Source organism: Crocuta crocuta, unplaced genomic scaffold, assembly GCF_008692635.1.
Source record: "Crocuta crocuta isolate KB4526 unplaced genomic scaffold, BGI_CrCroc_1.0 scaffold222, whole genome shotgun sequence".
Taxonomy (NCBI): Eukaryota; Metazoa; Chordata; class Mammalia; order Carnivora; family Hyaenidae; genus Crocuta; species Crocuta crocuta.
The window spans coordinates 1,872,458-1,894,175 of NW_027528806.1; the positions used below are offsets into that span (position 1 = coordinate 1,872,458).

Below are 21,718 nucleotides of genomic sequence, written 5' to 3' on the forward strand. Positions count from 1 at the left end.
CTCTAATTCACAAGCCCTGAGATAATGACTTGAGCCAAAGTCGGATGCTTAACCACTGAGCCACCTAGGTACCCCTATAATTGTTGAATTTCTTAAATGCATGTGGCAATTTTTACAAATCTGTTTTATCTTGAGACATTCCAGAAAAAGGACTGAGATGACAAATATTGGGGCAAAATCTTGGGGCTTTTCAAACACTAACAAATTCTTTGCTTCTAAGTTGTGGTAATTCAGCAACTAACAAACTGTCAATTACTTTGATAAAAACCTTTTAGAGCGAATAATTGTGGAGAGAGGAAAAGAAAAACAAGCCATTTTCTTTTTCTGGGAAACAAGATAGCTAATCAGCATCTGTGCCATAAATCCTGTGCTACCAAGTACTATGTGTTCTAGACAAAGCTGTACTTAACCATTAAAAATTTTGTTTCGCACAGTATTTTTGTTATGGACAGAATGATTTGGGGAGTATTTACTGAAAATAGAGTGGGTTCTTTAGTAGTTTTGAATTTTTTTCTAGTGCAAACCTACAGATAGAAATGGGGAAGGAAGGGCACCTGGGTGGCTCAGTCTTTCAAGCATCCGACTTCTCAGGTAATGATCTCACAGTTATTGGATTCAAGCCCCCGCTTTGGGCTCTGCTGACAGCTCAGAGGCTGGAGCCTGCTTCAGATACTGTCCTCTTTCTCTCTACGCCTCCCCCACTCACACTCTGTCTTTCTCTGTCTCTAAAAAATAAAATGTTAAAAAAAATTGGGGGAGGAAATGCTAATTTAAAGATACATAATTTTTTTTTTTTTTAGATTCATTTATATTTTGAGAGGTGGGGGGAAAGGAGGGACAGGGAGAGGGGAGAGAGAATCGCAAGCAGTCTCTGCACTGTCAGCACATAGTTCCAACCCAGGCTGTGTCCCACGATCTGTGAGATCATGACCTGAGCCAAAAAACAAGGGCTGGATGCCTAATCAACTGAGCCACCCAGGTGCCCCACTTAATCATTTTTTTGGTAAAATAATTGTATGTATTTTATCCCAGTATACAAAAGTAGTACAGAATTTCTGTACATAATTTTTACATTGGCTTTGAAGCTCATCAAGTTTCAGTAAACTGTAACAACCATCCAAATTACGAAATTGCTTATTTATATGTCTAATGAGGAAAGACTGTTGTTTTAACTATACTTATTTATGTGTATGTCAGCAAAACTAATTAATATTTTCTATCCTTGCATATAGACATAGTACATGGAAAATTGGTTGCTTTTAATGGACAAAAATCAGGTCCAATAATGCAAATCCTGTAGCTCAAGGAAGATAAATAGCAATAATAAAAGTATATGCAAAAAAATGCAGTGATGATGTTTATTTTCCTGTCTAGAAATTACTGTAATGTAACTTTTAGACATGGAAGACCAAGGCTTACTTTGCAAGTTTTTATTAGTTTCTACTATTTATTTTAATTTAAAGGATGCAAACTTGGGGAAGTTTTAGCATATACTTGTGGATGACGTTGAGTGTTGAATCAAATACAAGTAACTGTCATTGAATACGAATAACTGAAAGCAACCTAAGTTTACATTTCATCCTGATTGTAGTTTTCTTGGTTATAGCTGTGTAAGGCTAGAAGTTCTGCTACTTCTCACTAACTTCTAAATAAATTTTTATTTCATAATGCATATTAAATATTTTTGTGATAAGCATTTACTCAGTCTTTGTGCTATGTGTTCTGTCAGCTACTGGATGTTTCTGTATTTTTTTTTAAGACAAGTGAATAAACCTATGCCCATTAGCCGCTCTTGCAGATAAAATCTTTTCATTTTTTGACCTTTCATTTGCGCTTTCCCCACCATTAGAAATGAAGAAATCAAAGTATTTTAAAGTCTTAATTTATGTGTTGATACGTATGTGTTTCTGGTAGTATTAATTTGTGGAGCACAGGGTGAAGCAGATATGAAGTACAGTGAAAAAATAGGATGTCCTCATGGCAGAAAGGGGACTTGGTTGGGTAGGTAACCTACTTTGGGAGAGTTACCTTTTTTGTCTGAGAAGAGAGACTTTCAGATAAATCTAATTTTGTAATCTTGGAAAAAAGTATTTCAACAGTTATGAAGACTTAGTGTGGCAAAGAATGTGGGGTAAGATAATTCTCAATAGGAAAAGAAGCTTTCTCATAGTTACATAGGGTCAAAATTCACTTTTTTACTCCTTCATTGGCAGTTATACAGAAATTCTCATAGGAGTTTTTACTCTTTGAAAGGGGTTTGTGGCATATACAGATAAATGTGTGTAATATACAAATAATGTATGTGTGTTATAAAATAATATAATCCTGTTATAGTCTATTAATAGGACATAAACATTTCTTCGAGAGTTTTAAATAGTCAATTTCCCTTTACTTATTTATTATTTTTAAAAATTTTGATGTTTATTTTTGAGAAAGAGAGGGGGTGGGTGGGGCAAAGATAGGGAGAGAGGGAATCTGAAGCAGGCTCCAGGCTGTGAACTGTCTGCACAGAAGCCCTCTGCAGGGCTCAAACACACCAACCCACAAGATAATGACCTGAGCCACCCACGTGCCCCTCCCTTTATTATTTAGAAACACGTTGGACATAAAAGTTCCTTGTTCTCTTTCTATGTAATCAAGCTATTTGTTACCTGAATAACCTACATCTTTAGCTTTTACTTAATTAAACTAATTTTCTTTGTCCTATATATAACTCGTAATGTATCATTGAATAACTCAAAGTTAGCTATTTGAAAAAAATCATTTGGTAACTTTTTTACCCTTTTAAAATCTAGTATTTATCGAATTTAAAGGCTTTTGGGTAGAGATTGTATAAAGATATAAAATAATTACTTTGCCCCCATATTCTTAGACTCTTAGTAAATGTTGTTAAAGGATAAACGTTTAAATGGATTTGACTATCATCTGGACATTAAATTAAGCATCTGCTAATTCAAAAGAAGGCATCTCATCAATGATTCTTGAGATCTCTTTAGTATATCTGTTCCTAAAGGTTAAGTATCTCCTCACATCACTGAGATAACTTGGGTAGGTTGATAGCTGATGATTTTTTTTTCCTTCCTTTTTATTTTATTTTGAATGTAGTGTTAAGAATACTCTCTTGAGGAAATAATAAGAGTAACACTAGTAAGGTAGAAAAGGAGTAATCCTTAACTGAGAAGGTGAAAAACCAGGTGAACAGGTTTTTGAAACCAATCATGGTGATGGAAATTTACTGGCTCTACAAAAAATTCTTCAACTGCTAATTATATCAGCTCTTTCATTGTTGAATCAGAGAGTTTAGGATTCATAATGCTTGAGTGAGTTTGAAATGATGAAAATTTTCTTTCCAAAAGGATTGCTGCTGTTACATTGATGATATTTGTTGTCTATGTTAATAGTAGTCTTAAGGGTAGTGTGAACCAAGGTATTCCTGTAGAGAATGTTTAAGGTGTATGCTCGAATTTGCTTTTATAAACTGCTTTACAGTATACTCTAATGGTAAGAGCATGAATGTGGAGCTTGTGAGACTTCAGATTTGAATCCCAGCTCTAGCCTATCAGTCATTTGGCCAGATCTTTTCATCTTTCTGAGACTATTCCCTCACCTAACCTTCTTTGAGGTGAAGATTAAATATGACACTTCGTACGCTGGTCCTGATTTTCAGTAGGCATTTTACTAATGTTAGTTTTCTATGAAGTATAGATAATTGAATAATACTATAAGGGTTTTTAAAGGAATTCCTTAGTTGATGTCTTTCATGCATTTAATATATAAAGTTTCATAATCTCAAAGTAAAATGTTTTAAAAGTAGGTAATTGAATGTCAGTTGGTGGGCCTCAATTTGGGTCACTGTATTTATTTATTAATGTTTTATTTATTTTTGAGAGAGAGATAGAGACAGTGTGAGCAGGGGAGGGTCAGAGAGAGGGTGTTACAGAATCCGAAGACAGGCTCTAGGCTCTGAGCTAGCTGTCAGCACAGAGGGAGATGCGGGGCTCAAACCCACAAACCTTGAGATCATGACCTGAGCTGAAATCAGATGCTTAACTGACTGAGCCACCCAGGTGCCCCTATTTTATTTATTTTTAAATGCTTTAAGAGAGGACATGCGCAGGGAGGGTAAGGGCAGAGAGAGAGGAGGGAGAGAGAGAATCCCAGGCAGACTCTGCTGTCAGTGGGAAGTCCAGTGCAGGGCTCAGTGTCCAAATGTAAGAATACAACATGAGCCAAAATCAGGAGTCAGATGCTTAATCTACTGAGCCACGTAGGTGCTCCCCTCTCCCCGCCACTATGTTATTTTAATGGGGGAAGGAAGGAAATTTTTTTTTTTTAAGTTTATTTATTTTGACAGAGAATGAGCAGGGGAGGGGCAGAGAGAGAGAGAGGGAGAAAAAACTCCAAGCAGGCTGCATGCTCCACACTAAGCCTGACCAGGGTGCAATTTCATGACTGACCTGGAGATCATGACCTGAGCAAAAATCAAGAATCAGACACTTAACCGACTGAGCCACCCAGGCACCCCAGAAATTTTTTATTTGCAAGCAGCATAATTATTTTATTTGCAACCAACAGACAAAAATAAGAGAAATAATAAGCATTTAGCAAATTTTCTGAAACTATAATCAGGCAGGAATTGGTAGCATTCCTGTTTCAGCAATATTGTGTTAGATTATTAAATTTCAAATTAAATCTTGTTTTTTTTATATAGCCACAAAATCCTTTTAAGTAGAAATAAAACTGAGATCTACAAAACACTTAAGGAAAAAATACATTAGGATATAAAGGTCATAAAAGAGTATGTGAATAAATAAGGATGTACTGGGTTCATGGAGTGAAAAAAAATACCATCAAGTTATCAGTTTTCTTTTAAGTAATCTAATGAAATTCCAATAAAAATCAACAGTTTGGGGGTGGTTAACTTGATAAAGAGATTCTAATGTTGGTAGTGAAGATAGTGTTTGTCCAAAAGTAGTCATAACAGTCTTATAAGATATGACAACGTCTTATATTATCAGGCACCCAAACATTATTAAACAGGAGAATGTGGTGTTATCAGTACAGAGATAGACAAATAGATCACTGAAATAAAATAGAGATCCCAGAGATAGAAATGATGCTTATGAGCAGTTGGATTATAATGTAGAGCTGTTTAAATGGACATATTTGTAAAAATCAGCGAAATAATTTTTCAGAAGTATACCATCATGTTAATCAGAAGACAGGCCATGGGCTTATAAGTGTAGTAATTGACAAAGTATGTTAGAATTACTTAGCTAAATGATTAAAGGTGTGCAGCGCGCGCAGTATGCTTGGCCATTAATTGTCCTTGGCACTCCTTCCTCAGAATTAGGGTCGCTGTTCAGAGTATAGTATTTCTTAGTGTTGTGTGAAAGCTATGTACAGTGCAGCTCTTCAATTCACGCTAGTAGAGGACATATTAGTAAAATAAAGATTATGTTGGCCTTTTTAAAATACTAGTTTCCTATATACTATGTATATTAAAATACATTTTTAGGGAGTAACGTAACATTTAATGAAGATCTACAATATGTGCAGCCTCTGCACTCAAGGAGTTTACACTTCTGTGGGATGAAAGTGAGGACAGATAAATACCTGCAAATAACCATGCCATGACAATGATCATACTTGAGTTTTAATGCAATACTAAAATGGGGAATTGGAGGATTCTCGCTATGGAGTTTGAGATACACTTTCATGGTCTTTCATTCTGAAAATTGAAGGATGATCACTTTAGACAAAGGAAACGTGTTGAGCCAGGACAGCAATGTATGATGCTTGATATGATTGAGAGTGGATTGACTTTGAAGTCAGACAATCTGAGTTGAATCCTGGTTTCCTGTACTACTTGCCATGTGACTATGGGCAGTCTCTTGATATTTAAGCGTTCTCTTTAAACTGGAAATAATATTGTTCCCTACTTCCTAGGATTGAGCTTTTTAGAAAATTCTGTGTCGAGGATGGACCTTGAGGGTGTTATGCTGAGCAAAATAAGTCAGGCAGAGAAAGACAAATACCATATGATTGCACGTATAGGAGGATTAGGAGGAACTTAAGGGGGGACCAAGTGTGAGAAGAATGGGGGAAATAGTGGGGGAGAGGGAGAGAGGCAAACCATGAAAGACTCTTGAATACTGAGAACAAACTGAGGAATGATGGGTGTGGGGGGGGGGACGGGGGAGATGTGCATGGAGGAGGGCACTTGTTGGGATGAGCACTGGATGTTATATGGAAACCAAGTCGACAATAAACTATTTGTAAAAAAAAAAAAATTCTATGTCAAAGTACAACATATAGAAAAACTGTACAACATATAGAAAAACTGCACAGTATAACTTGATGAACTTTCATATACTGAACCTTACCTGTATAACCAGCATCCAGATTAAAAACAAAAACAGCATTATCAGCATCCTGGAAGGCTTCTACATTCTCTGTTGTGTTGTTTTGAGAATTCAGTGACATAGTATTTGCAAAACGTTGGGAACAGTCCCTGCATATCCCCATCAATGTTAGCTCTGATATTCGGTAGACATTTGGAATGGAGCTTAGGAAAGGGATAAGGGTTGATAGTAGAAGTCTGGCTATCATATGGTAGTGATGCCCCATTTAGTTGTTGAGTGTGGATGAAACCAGAGAATGTACAATGCCTGGCATACATCATTTAGTAAAGATTTTTGAATGAATGAGAGAAAAATAGAAAAAATAAAGCCATGGTTACAAACTTGGGAAACATCTGTGTTTCGGTAGGGCCAGAGCAAGAAATAAGTAGGGCACGCACAGTGTTCATGAGGGGAAAGGCCTTCTCCCTGCATCTCAGCCTCACTGCAGAGTGGGTGGGGGAACTTCACTCCCTGTGTCCTGGATCCTTGCTACAAACCTGCATTTCTGTCCACACACCTTGGATCTTAGTCCTGGGGGCTCAAAAACAAACTAAAAAAAGGTTTTGTGGTCTAATGTAGTATTCAAATAAATTCTTGAGGGCCCTAGAGATCAAAGAGGCTTAAAGTATTGGGAAGCACGGTTTTTGAAGATCAATGAAATGAAAATAAAAATTTTAATAGTTTTATTTTTGGGAAAATATACACTGTATAAAATGCATTAACAATGATATGGTAACCAGCTTTGCATGGGAAAGAATGTTCTTGAAAAGAAATTTGAAGAAATCTAATACTTTTTTGATAGGAAAAATAACACAAAGACCTTTTAAACAGTAACCATCTAGGTGAGGGCAAAGTGCTGTGATTATGAAGATGGCTAGCTTCTCTCACTCTCCGAGTTCTGTATGTTCCAAACCATTTTTTTACTGTAAACAGAATACTCATCATAAAATGTAAATTCAGTCACACTTCTCTTCTGCTTAAAATCTTCACTGGCTGCCTACTACTTTTAGAATATCTGGTTATCCTAGTTTTATTAAGAACTTCAGTATCTTATTGTACACATTTATAATTCCTTATCTACATTTATGAAAAAAACTTCTGAAAATACTGGTAAGTTTGTAAAACACTTGACGGTAAAAATTGATCTGTTAATCAGGAGCCTATTTTTAGCTTTTTCTTCCCTTTTTTTTTTTTTTTTTTTGAGAGAGAGAGAGCATGAGCAGGGAAGGGGCAGAGAAAGAGAGACAGAGAATCCCAAGCAGACTCCACACTGTCCGCACAGAGCCCCACATGGGGCTTGAACCCATGAACTGTGAGATCATGACCTAAGCTAAAATCGGGAGTTAGTCACTAAACGTAGGCACCAAGGCGCCCTAGTTTTATTTTGTTCTTCATTTTATTTAGTGTAATTCTTCATATCTTTCACTGAAGAAATGTTAATGTGTTTTTGAAGGATGTATTTTTTACATTTTGGAAAGTTTACAGTTTAGAAAGTTACAGGGCACTTTGGTTTAATTAACTTAGAGTATCCATCAACTTTTATTGTACCCGATAGTTGGTGAATTTCCTTTACGAGCAATTCTATTTACAAACAATTAAAAGGATTGCTATTTCATGACTTGTTTGTTTTTAGAGGTCTTCCAAAGAAAATCAGCTTAATTTTTAAAAGTGGAGTAAAATTCATTTTATCTTGCAATTACTATACTGTATGGATCCATTGGGTCCTTTTTATAAGTCTGAGATTTACCATATGGGATTTTAGTGATTTTATTTTTCTGTCTTGAAACATTTTGCTGTTTCATCATCCTAGGAATTATTTCTTCTTGTCACTTATTCCTAGCTACACTAAGATTAATATGATAGAAAAATGGAGGACATTGATTGCGTTGCCCTCATCTTTGCATCTTTGAAGAAGTTATGAAAGAAAGTAGAGACACTACCATTATAGTTGGCTTTTAGTTTTGCCCTTCAGCATAGTTGAGGATTCCAGGTTGTTCGTACTCTGAAAAGAAAATTAACACAGGAAAATATTTCACAATTTTTAGATAAATAACATGAATGCAAAGAAACAGCATCACTCTAGACTAATGATGATAGTTAATTTGATTGTAAAAGCAAAATCTCAGACTGAGTCTTTAGATACAATGTCCTAGGGGAAATTTTTTTTTTAAGTCTGGAATCAGTGAGTGAAAAAGTTTCTCTAAGGATTAAAAGGTAAAGATGGTAGGGGTTCCTGGGTGTCTCATTCAGTTGAGGATAGGACTCTTGGTTTCTGCTCAGGTCATGATCTCATGGTTCATGGGTTTGNATGATGTTCTCATCTAGTCAGTCAGTAGGAAGGACTTCACTATGTAAATATTCCATGATAAGATCTTGAACATCTCAATTTCCTAAAAGTGTATGTGGCAGAATTCTTTCATCTTTTTGTAATGTTTATACACCACAATTCACTTGACAAGATTCATTAGTGGACAGATACTGAAGGTACATATGTATTCAAAGATAATCAGAAGGAAATTGATGGTGTAGAAAGGAAAAGATTGATTAGATTGATCATTTCAAACTTAAAATTGAAAATGTTTTGTAATTATGGAACAAGGAAGATGATTGTCTTAAAAAAAATGGAGTTGTCAAATATTTTAAAAAAACTTTTTGAGCATTGTGCTTTGACAGTTCAGGTGCAGGAGGAAGAGCCACAAGTAATAAATTAGAACTCACTAGAGATCTATTTGAAATCTGGATTCCACATTTACAAAATAGAAATGTTGTAGTTTGTGCATGAAAGTTGATGAGCAGTTAATGTTCAGAGAACATGGTTCATTTTAAAACCAGGAACATAGGGAATAAAAGTTTGGGTTTCTAATAAGTTTTTTTTTTTTTTTAAATTATCCCTTAATCTTGTGTGAATAATTTGTTAAATCGCTTCCAAAATATAAAAAGAGCAGGGGCACCTGGGTGGCTCAGTTAAGTGTCCAACTCTTGGTTTCAGCTCAGGTCATGATCTCAGTTTGTGAGTTCAAGTCCCCACGTTGGGCTCTGCACTGACAGCACAGAGCTGCTTGGGATTCTCTCTCTCTCTGCCCCTCCCCTGCTTGCCCTCGCTCTCAAAATAAATGAACAAACATAAAAAAAAATGTGTATATATAAAGTGCATAAAGGTCCAATAGACCAAGGTAAATACTGTGAGTTAAGAATCCCAAGTAAACTAACAATTTTCATATGATGTTTAACTACTCCCTGCTTCTTGTGGTCTACTAGGGTAACGTGTTAGTAAAAGTTATAGGATTGGTTATTTTATTTTAGTTTTCAGCAGAGATTTAAATTTCTTCTAAAATTCTATGATACTATTTTAATAGCATTATAAAAATCTTGAGAACATGACCTATAGTATAATTATATAAAAGCTATATAATATATTTATAATATTAGGTATACAGAATAAAGATGGTTTGTCTTTGGAGTGATTCTATAAGGAAGTTTAATTTTGCATCTCTTGTCAACATTGTAAAATATTAAATCTAAAGAAGAATCTCACAGTACTTTGGTAGATACATAAAATGCCATAATTTGACCTAGAAAATAGAAAAGTCCAACAGTGTTGAACGTTAAAATTTGGGTTCATGAAAAGATCGAATTGTATTTTGAATGCCATTTGAAAAAATGTTAGTTGTCTGTCAGTCATTTTGCCATTTTATCCAAAATTAAAAATAATGTGCACACACATAAAGTATGTTTTCCAGGGGAGAAAAAAACACATTCAATAATGTGAGTGACAGAAGCAGTCTACATTTTCTCATTTACAACATCAAGTATTAAACTGTGTCTGTTTTACAGTGGTGGCTCTAGAAATTTAGTATGGATATTTCACTCTGTCTAAAGTTAATCATTATCTTTACCCTCCTAAACACTATAAGGACTTAAAATGCTCTAATATTAATCCTTTCCTGATTTTGTGCCATTATTGTACAATATTTTAGTTTGTTTTAATCCCACAACCAGTCATTGTTGAACACAATTATTTTATATAGTCAGTGATTATATTTTTTCAGTTTATTTATTTTGAGAGAGCGCACACAAGTCGGGGAGTGGTGGAGAGAGAGAGGGAAAATTCCAAGCAGGTGTGGGGCTTAAATCCACGAACCATGAGATGACTGGAGCCGAAGTCAAGAGTCAAAGGCTCAACTGGCCACCCAGGTGCCCCATAGTCAGTGATTATTTAAACTTATGTTCATATTTACCACTTAAAAGAATTTTTTAACTGTATTTTTGAGAGAGAGAGAGAGCACAAATGGGGGAGAGGCAGAGAGCGAAGGAGACACAGAGTATGAAGCAGGCTCCAGGGTCTGAACTTTGAGCATGTATCCTGATGTGGGGCTCGAACTTACAGAGAGATCATGACCTGAGCTGAAATTGCAGCTTAACCAACTAAGCCACCTACATGCCCCTACCACTCCCCACCCCCGTTTTTTTCTCTTTAAGTTTATTTTGAGAGAATACCAGACAGGTTCAGCAGTGTCAATGTGGAGCCCGATGCGGGGCTTGATCTCAGGAACCCTGAAATCATGACCTAAGCTGAAACTACAAGTTGGACACTTAAATGACTGAGCCACCCAGGCACTCTATATTTACCAGTTTTTTAACATAACATTTATTTATTCTGAGATCATTTTCTTTTTTCCTAAAGGATATCCTTAAAAATGTCCTTTAATATGCATCTGCGAGTAAGTTTTTATGTGTGTTGTGTGTGTTTTTTAATCTCACCTTTCTCATTCTTGAGAAGTCATCACTTAGGCTCTTTAGGCAATTTTTTCCCCCTCAGTGCTTCTCTTTGTCTTTGCTGGGGCTCTTGAATCTCAGGATTGTTATCTTTTCATTAATTTTGGGAAATCCCAGACATTATTTTTAGATGTGTTTCCTTTTTCTCCATTTGCAGCTCTACTTAGATATAACTTACCACTTTTTATTCTTCCCTCCTTGTCTTTTAACCTCTAATATTTTTCACCTCATCTCTCTGTGTATTCTAAGTAATTTTGGATATATTTTTAAGTTTAAATTTTTTTGTCAGCCATGTCTAATCAGTTATGTAATGCCTTTCTAAATTTCTGATTATAATTTTTATATACTGCATTTCTGGAATGCATTCTTTTAAAAATTCATCTGGTTGTTTTTGGTCAATTTCTTGGTCCTTGGTCTTAGTTTTGATAGTCTCTTTTACTCTTTTTAGTGTACTTATTTTATATTTTGTATCCAATAATTCTAATACTTATAGTCTTTTCAAATTTTTTTTTATTCTGCAAACTCTTGCTCGTAGTAACTTGTTTCCTTATGGATTTTGTTGTGGCGTTTTTATTGAGAGCTCCTGTTTCTTGGAACGTTGTAGTAGAGAGGAAAATGTGTTTTGTGACATCTGGAAGCACTATCAGCCCAGAAAGATATTAAATGAACTTTTTAGCTTAGAGTGTTCCTAGTCAAGAGATTGTGTGTTCCAGAGCCCAAACTAGGGGAAGGCTGGTTTGTGATTAAACTTTTATTTTTAATTTTTAAATTTCTTTTCGAGAGACAGAGACCACGTGATCAGGGGAGGGGCAGAGAGAGAGGGGGAGACACAGAATCTGAAGCAGGCTCCAGGCTCTGCGCTGTCAGCACAGAGCCCGATGCAAGGCTTGAACCCACGAACCATGAGATCATGACCTGAGCAAAAGTTGGACGCTTAAGCGACTGAGCCACCCAGGCACCCATCCCTGGTTTATGGTTAATTTAATTGTCGGGGGAGACTTCTCTCCACTTTACCCAGAACCAAGACTAAGATAGTCAAGTTTCTTTTACGATTTTCCCTTAAAAGGGGAGATAGGGGCCCCTGTGTGGCTCTGTCAGTTGGGTGTCCACCTCTTGATTTCTGCTGACGTCATGATCGCATGGTTTGTAGGAACCAGCCCCAAGAGCCCTGAGTGTGGGCTCTGTCCTGAAAGGGCAGGGCCTGCTTGGGATTCTCTCTCTCTGTCCCTCCTCTACCCAGGCATGCTCTCAAATAAACATAAAAAAAAAAATATCTTTAAAAGAAAAGTGAGGGGGGAATGGACTTTTTCCTAATTCACCTTTTGTGCTGGTTCTTATGGGAGTCCTAGAGTTCTAGGCCATTGCTTCCTAATGTCTTTCATGTCTGCTAACACAGAAGATGATGTTTGTTGAGCAGCACACTAGGTAAAGTGGGAGATTTGGAGCCTTGGATAGGGTTTTTGCAGCTGTAGGCAACAGATCTGGGGCTCTGACCGTGTGCACTGCTCATTTTCCTGCAGAACTGTTTCCCTGTTACAAAATAGAAGGAAATATTTTTGTTTAAAGGTATAATTTAAAGAGTGGGGAAATGAATGATGAATACCATTATAGACTCTAAGTTAATGCTCTGTATGATAAAATGGTGATTCTTGAAGCTTATGGTTTTGGGACCCCTCAAGCAGTTAAAATTATTCAAGACCCCAAAGAGCTTTTCTTTATGTGGGTTATATTAATATTTACTGTCTTAGAATTTAAAAAATATTTATTGGGACACCTGGGTGGCTCAGTTGGTTAAGTGTCCGACTCTTGGTTTTGGCTCGGGTCATGATCCCATGGTTTGAGAATTCAGGCCTAGCATTGGGCTTCACGCTGACAGTGGAGCCTCCTTGGGATTCTCACTTTCCTCTGTTCCTCCCTTGCTCATTCTCTCTGTCTCTCAAAATAAATAAAAACTTAAAAATGTAAGTCATTTTAAAATGAGAATAGGGGTGCCTGGGTGGCTCAGTCGGTTAAGCGTCCGACTTCGGCTCAGGTCATGATCTCATGGTTCGTGGGTTTGAGCCCCACATCGGGCTCTGTGCTGACAGCTAGCTCAGAGCTGGGAACCTGTTTCCAGTTCTGTCTCCCTCTCTCTCTGACCCTCCAGTCCTCATGCTGTCTCTCTCTCAGAAATAAATTAAAAAAATAAAATTAAATTAAAATGAGAATAAAATTAGTACATGTTAACCCCAAACTTCTTTATGAAAAATAACTATATTACTGTCCCCCCAAAATAGTGAGACAAGAGGCCTTGCTTTACATTTTTACAGAAAATTTTTTATAAATCATTGCAATAAGTTGTTTGGATTTAATTAAATTAAAACAATCTATAATTGAAAAAGGGATAACCTCCTACATCCTAGTAGTCCTTGGATCACATTGTGAAAATCACTGTTGTATAGAAATTAAAAGGTATAGAGAGGAGCATACCTCTGGCTGGCTCGATCTGAAGAGCTTATGACTTTTGATTTCAGATTTGTGAGTTCGAGTCCCACGTTGGGTGTAAACATTACTTAAATAAATAAAAACTTTAAAAAAAGAGGTATAGAAATGTTTTCCCTTTTACCAGATGCCACTTATATGGACAAGCCATTGGTACACATAGTTGTTTTAATATCAGTAGTGAGTATAACTTTAGTATAATAGCCAGCTCATATTAATGGAACTTGAAAACGCTAAAAAATGGGCTCAGAGTTGTATACCCAACTGGCCCATTTGAGGCCAGAAATGTAGAAATTAGGCATATTTTACTTTCATACACCCCCAACCCAGAGTAATATGTAATTAAAAATAAAATGGTATAGAAGGGCTTTTAATTAGAAAATTCCCTTATTTTCCTTCTCCCTTCTTCCCACTTCCACTTTGTAGAGACCCTTAATTTTAGTACATTCTGGTTTTATTTCTAACCTCCATTATCACGAAATCATATGCTTCTCTGTGTCTTAATTTATCGAGTTTTTTATGCATTATATTTTGACTTTTCTACAGTCGTAGTTAGGATTTAGCACATACTCTCATGCTTCTCATTTCTCCTTCCAAATTCAGTGATATGCCTATTTCTCTTCAGCACTCCATTTCTATCAAAGGTAGTGAGTATCTCAGTACTCTCTATTTTAGGAAAAGAATCTTGAAACTCTGGTGCCTTACCTTTCCTCTTTCCCCACCCCATCCCCCAACTTAGTTGTAGTTGTACTTGTGATTAACGATTAACATTTACATTATATTCTGCAATCATAGTTTGTCTTCTGTAATTTAGGTTGATTCTGAAACTTAAAGCAAAACTTTTCTTATTTTATGATTGTAAATAGGAGCCCAGTGGTGGTGTTCCATGATTATCATTTCTTATGTGTTCCATCTTTACAACCCTGTACCACTTAATAGAACAGTCTTCCTAGGTTCAAGTTCAAATGGATGTTTGCTTTTTTTTTTCTTTAACACCCTGCTAATTGCTTGACTGNTGACCTGGGCTCTCCTCTCTCCTGGATTTGGATTCACTGTTTATAGGATCTCATGATTTCTTTCTTGGTTTATATTTTATTGAAGTACATCTTCATGTTATTTCGGGGGAGGGCGGGGGATATATAGGTAGTAAACTCTTTCAGTTCTTAAAAGTCAAATCTTCTTGATTCTGTCTTGATGGTTTAGCTGGGTACAGAACCTTGTATTAATAATCATTTTCCCTTGAATTTTGAAAAGATTAGTTTATGTCTTCTAGCCACTAGTGTTATCAGTAAAAGCCTGATTTTCATTTATTTGTATGCACCTGACTTATTTTTTCTTCTTTCTGGAGACTTGATTTTTTTTTTTTTAAACCTTGAGGTGTTGTGAAATGCTAGATGTCTCTAGGTATAGTTCTTTCAGTTTTGCACTCTGTAGGCCTTTTAAATTTGAAAATATGTGCTTCCCTTCCAGAATGGGAAATACTATTTCTTAGTTTCTTTCATTTGCTTTTTTCTTTTCAGAATTCTTTTCAGTTGGATATTGTACTTTCTAGATTGTCTTCTCTTTTCTAGTTTTCATATCCTTATCTTGTCTATATCCCTCAACTTTACCTTCTACCAGAGTGTAAAGTACTTATTTTATGGATACAAAGTAGAGTTTTTGAAAATTCTTGTTTGTTGCCTTGAGATAATTCATTTTCTACAGGATCAATCCTATTTCTTTTGCAGTTTATAGTAGGCTTTCTTCAACTGTGGTGATTTTGGTCAGCTGTTGTGGTAAAGACTCCAGTTGGTTTCACTTTCTGGTAAGAAAGGGGAGAGCTGGCCATTAACCTCCAATTTAAGTCCAAGAATATAAAAAGTGTTAATACTCTTTAATATTAATAATTCCCTAAATATTTTCTTTTTCAACCCCCAAGAGAAATACCTATTTTATGTCTGATTCTTCAAGTATTTCTTAACCTTGCTTACACATATTTTTATATGTTTGTTTTGTGGTTTATTATTTAGTTTGCCCTGGTTTAAAACTGACTGGAGTTTATTAGACTTAATTTATTCACAAAGGATATTATCTAAATAGAAGATTCTTTTCTCCTGAATGAAAATGAAAGTCTTCTCATTTCACAATATATTTTTATGACAAGGTTTGGGATTTTGATTACTGGTCTTGTTTTATTTTAAAAATTATTTAATGACCGTTAGGTCTTAAATTTCATGTAGGGATGTGATTTAATACCTTTTATTCTAACACTGCAAAACTAAGTAAAACCCTTGGTTTAAAATATTTTGACCTGAGACTAATTTTGCTTAAACTAATTTGAAGTTGATTTTACCTGAATTTTTAAAAATTTACTTACTTATTTAGACTTAGCCAGTACATATTTAATTGAATTAGTATGGTCCAGGCTGGTCATATACATCACATTAAAGGCAATTTTTCTAAGGATATTTCAAATTGAAAAAGAATTTCCCAGATGGGTTTAAGATGACAAACCAGAGAATGTTTATTTTGAACAGTGCTTAAACCCCTGGGAATTAGGACTAGCTTATCATTCGTCATGATGCTTTTGGTAGAGGATATAGTTTCAGGCCAGATGATCTGGCCAAGAGCAGTTAGGTTAGGCAGCCCTAGGCATGTACTTTATGATCATTGCTAAAAGTATTGGCGTACTTTTTATATGGTTCCTAGGAAGGGTGATTATAAGATTTATTGTTCAAGCCAAAACACATAGCTATAAGAGTACTGTAAATGATTATGAGGGAACGGTAGGCTTAAACCAAAGCATATTGTCCTTCCTTTCTTAGTCGCAGGGACTTTTAAGGATCAGAGGCAGTATAAGTCAAATTGCTTGCCTAGTTGACTTAATGTTCCTATTCTATTCCTACTCTGTTTTTTGTCCTATAGGACAAATTTTGGGGACCAAGAAGTGTGATAAAGAGCAATGCGATGAATGGAAGCTGTATAGGAGTCCAAGACTATCTGAATTTTTATAAAAACAAACCCCTTTTATGCAGTGTAGTCTGAATGTATGAAATTTTATCAGTAAATGTTAAATACAAGTTTCACAGAACTGGTGTATTTATATTTTAAATATACTTCTTTTTCTCAGTTCTAGGAATTTTGAAGAAGTAGAATATGACATTGGCATTTTTTTTCTTAAGGCTGTGGAATTATCCATAGAAAATGTCAATCCCAACCAATTTTCCAGTATTTAAATTTTCCTTTTCCTGTCTTTTGATTGTCATATATGTAGAAATTATTAGCTATTTTTAAATATCAAAATGTGGAAAACCTCTTCCAAATATAAATTATAAGAGTTTCTTTGGACTTTGTTCTAAGTTTTTGTTTTTTTTTCTTTTTCATATTGGGCTGAAATCTGCCACCCTTCCATCCATTGGTTCTAGTTCTGTTCTCTGGAGCAGCATGGAGTAAGTCTCTTCTATTAGAAGGCAGCTCTCATATCTTCCCCAGTCACCTCTTCTAGACTGAATGTTCCCAGGTCCTCTACTTTTTATGTGAAATAATACTCGTACTTAAAGCTTCATATTGATTCCCTTTGAATACATTATAATTATCAGTGTTTTCCCTAATATGGTTAAAATGTGATGGCTCCAACTTTTAATTCTATGCCATATTTGTATGGTATTGTGCATACCAGTGAAGAATACCCTGTACCATAACCCATGAATCAAACACTCTATTAGTGCAGCTTCAGCTTATGTCAGGTATTTTTTTCTTAGCTGTTCTTAACTTGTCGGCTCATATTAAAACTTATGGTCATCTAAAACCTGTCAGCTAAATAATTGTTGGCTTTCCTTTTTTACAAGGCATTTCTGCCTTGATAATAAAACTTCAAGTGTAATTCTAAGTGTGTTAGAATAACAAATACACTTTCATGTGGTAACAACTGTAAGCCTTGGTTTTATATGACATTGACTCAATTTAAAAGTTAAAACCTTTTTCTGAGAACTTTAACTGGAAATTTATTTGATTTACAGTTTTGAAAAATATTTTTGCCTCTTGTTGTAAATGGTTATAATTGCAAAGCATCTGACTTAGGTCTCCTTTTGCCACGTGTGCTACATTTTTAAGAGAAAAATGAATGTATGTAACAAAACGCTGCCTGTAACTTGGGTAATTTATCTAAAATCATAGTCTGTTGTAGGTTTTGTGCCCTAGAGCAAGATTTCTCAACCTTAGCACGATTGACATCCTTTGGATAATTCTTTGTTGTGGGTAGCTGTACTGTTCATTGTAGGATAAGTAACATCAATGGTCTCTACCCACTAGATGCCAGTAGCACACATCACCACCATCTCCTCTGCAGTTTGACCATCAGAAATTGCTTCCAGACATGGCCAAATGTTCCTGGAGGGCACAGTCTCCCCCAGTTGAGACTACTGCCCTAGGGTATCAGAAGTATTTCTTAATGTCGAATGAGTAATAGTTTGTACTTTAAATGTTTTCTGTAATTGGAGTTAGAATTCAGTATTTTTAACATGATTTCTTTGTAGAGATTTTTTTAACTGTAGAACAGTAATTAATAACTTTGCAAACAACAAATATTTTTAAAAATTCCTAGTTTCATCAATTTTTCTTCTCTTCCTAATACTACTGCTTTTTACCCCAGTGTGTCATCCCTGCTTTGTGATATGCCATGATCTTAAGGATAGTATGTGTGACTGTCCAATGTTTGAAAATTAAGGAATAAAAATTATACAACAGTAACAAATACGATATTGATGAGGTTTATTGAGTTCAAATACTTCGTGTTTTGTAGCCCATGATTAAATTTCTTGAAAATGTGCTTTGTATTTTATTAAACTCTTAGATTTTACCATTAAATTGTATTATCTTTATTCTTTACTCCACAATATAGCCAGCAACCAGCTTCGGGTGTAGCCTACTCTCATCCAACTACAGTTGCTAGCTACACCGTCCATCAGGCTCCAGTAGCTGCTCACACAGTTACTGCTGCCTATGCACCAGCGGCCGCCACAGTTGCAGTTGCCAGGCCCGCTCCAGTAGCTGTTGCAGCTGCTGCAACAGCTGCTGCTTATGGAGGCTACCCCACTGCACATACAGCGACTGACTATGGTTATACGCAGAGACAACAAGAAGCGCCGCCACCACCACCCCCAGCTACTACACAGAACTACCAGGTAAGAAAACTACCGGTCTCAGTAGTCTTGACACACATGCTTCAGTGACGACAGTGTGTGATATAATGTCCAAGCCAGTGCTTTCAAACTTGGGTCTTCCAAAATCTACCTTTAATGATAGAAGTGAGTGTGTGTGTTCATAGGTAATTTAAGTTTCCTTGCAGTGAGTTTTATATTAATAATTCCCCTGAGGCCGTTTAACTCTAATTTATATCTGTGTCTGCTTTAATTAAAAATATTTTCCATTAATTATTGGTGAAATATTATCAAAGTGTTTTCAGAAACATGAAGACATAGTGAAGATGCTCTTTATATTATGGCATTATTCATCTACTTGGAACACAGGGTGTGTCTCCTCTTTTGATAACCATGAGCCTAAGCTATATAGGCCAAATAGATGACATAGTGTTTTCTTGAACTTTAACAAGGACAGAAAATCTGTTGCCTGTATATTCTTCTGCTTAACATATTCTTTCTTACTATGTAACAGAAATTGATGGCTGCTCTTACTTCATCTAGTTGCTTTTGTTCAGTCTTATGGGGACACAAAGATCTAATTCCCTTTTATAGTATTGTGTTCGTTATGATACTAAATTACTACTTACTGAATTTGGTCCTTATCTTTTAATAACCCATTTTCTGTTTGTTTGCTTTTAGGATCTGTTTTTATTTATTTAAATGTTTGTTTATTTTTGAGAGAGTGGGTGGGGGAGGGGGCAGAGAGAATCCCAAGCAGGGTCAGCACAGAGACCTACACGGGTCTCAAACTCATGAATTATGAGATTATGACCTAAACCAAAATTAAGAGTTGGACACTTAACTGACCAAGCCACCCAGGCTCCCCTAGGATCTGTTTTTAGACTTAGATCCTTCCAGAGTTTGCCTAGTTTTTCTGTATTCTTTCTAAAGTATATAAATTTATTTTGTTAAGTAATGAATTGATATATGAATCATAATATTTGTATTTTCCTGCTACTATTGGGCAAGTTACTAAACTCAGAATTCCTTTTGCCATGTGTGATTGTTTTTATTATGTCCAGAGACACAGTATAATAAATTCTATTGTTTTTAATAGAGTGTATGCAGCCCACCATTTTCTGGGCCTTGCCTGTGTTTTCAGCCTTTCCACCTGCATATCCTCATCCTCACTTTATGCAGAATTCACCCAGCTCACCTTGATCTTCACTGCCTTGGAGACTTATATATGGTGTTCCTTCTTCTTGGAACCTGAGTTTCCCCTTCCTCTCCACTCAGAAGCTCCTACTCACATTATTAATAGTGGTAAATAAAGAAGAATGAAAAGAAAGCCAGAGCAGTCAAAGCTTAGAACACACGGGTGGTCTTTACTGTGAGAACCATTTTTTAAGATAAACATTTTTTTAAAAATGTTTCAATGCTGCTTTTTCTGATGTGAAAGTTAAAACATGCTGCTTGAAATGGTTTTGACCTTATTTGAAGTCCAAAAGGATCGCCCTTTGTTTTGAATTTGATTCTTATACGTAGGTCTGTAGTTAGTTTTTGTTTTCCTTCACTTCACTTACAGGAAGATTTTCTTTCATTCCCTTTCTTTAGGACTCGTACTCGTATGTAAGATCCACCGCTCCTGCTGTAGCTTATGATAGTAAGCAGTACTACCAACAACCAACGGCAACGGCTGCCGCTGTAGCAGCTGCTGCCCAGCCTCAGCCTTCTGTTGCTGAAACCTACTATCAGACAGGTGGGTTTTATTAGCATACAGTTTCATTGAAAACTACTGAAATATATTATTCAGTGTGTTTAATGAAGGTACCCTTTTGAGTTCATCGAAGCTCATTGTGTTACATTACTTAAAGAAAGAGGTTTTACCCTTGTTATCCTCTTCTTCTGCTGTAAGGCCTTTGAGTACCAGGGAGAGAGAAGGCCCCGGGGGCAGATCATAATCGTGGCCTTTTCTTAAGAGTTTTCTTCCTGTTATGAAATAAGCTGTACAAAAGGAATTATGGTGGTAATTTCTGGCTATGTTCTTATCTTTGCTAGAAATGCTCAGAATATATTGCTCCCTGCCTTTGTGTAACTAGTGGAGACCCTTTGAGGTCACCCCAGCTTTTTAAGTAGTTTTAAATTTACTTAGAGAGAGAGTGCAATTGGGGGAGGGGCAGAGCGCACGGGGGAGAGAGAATCCCAAGCAGACTCCGTGCTGTCAGTGTAGAGCCAAAGCAGGGCTGGATCTTGAGAACCATGACATGGCCTTAGCTGAAATCATGTTAGATGGTTAAATGATTGAGCCACCCAGGAGCCCCAAAGATGGATTTTTTAAAATAGAGATTGAATTGAAAACTTTTAAAACAGCTGAGTTCAGAAAAGTAGACAGTTCTTTATTTTAATTATCTTTGAAAAACTGTGAGAGTGTGGGTAGAACCTTGGATTAGGAAAGAGTAGGACTAACTTCTAGTACTGACTTTACCACTAATGTGGGTGAGTGATTTTTACCTCTTTTCATGTGTGTTCTCTTATTAGTAAATGAGGTATTTGACCCATATCTCTCTAGGGTACTTCTAGTTCTGTTTTTTATTAGCCTCTTAAAGTGGTATACAAATAATTTTATTTATAATGACTCATTTTTTTCTTCTGGTTCCTTCTGTAATGATTTGTGAGTACACTGATCAGTAGTGAACTTCCTAGTTAATTATCAAAGTTAGATTGTATTTAAGACTCAGAAGAGTCTTCATTTAGTCTTGGGTCTGACATGACTGTGTTATAAGTCATTTAGCTCTTGGACATTAGTTTCCTTTTGTAAAATGTCCTCATCTGTGTGTTGTGTGGATCAAGTTTCGTACTGCCATGTAAATAACAGCTTTATAAACTTCTAAGTGCTATTTATTTAAGGTGCCTTTATTAAACCAAGTATGAGGTACT

General features: G+C 35.9%; 1 protein-coding gene across 3 annotated transcripts in view; it reads left to right on the forward strand.

Moving 5' to 3' along the window:
* Positions 1-21,718, forward strand: part of ZFR (zinc finger RNA binding protein) — an 85,476-nt gene that overhangs the window by 1,846 nt on the left and 61,912 nt on the right. For 2 of the 3 annotated variants that reach the window (XM_077755830.1, XM_077755833.1), the window contains exons 3-4: positions 18,541-18,823; positions 20,396-20,540. In XM_077755830.1, coding sequence (XP_077611956.1) covers positions 18,541-18,823; positions 20,396-20,540 — 428 coding nt within the window. Of the gene's footprint in view, positions 1-17,068; positions 17,090-18,540; positions 18,824-20,395; positions 20,541-21,718 lie in introns of those variants that run through there. The other variant, XM_077755831.1, reaches the window with a different exon arrangement.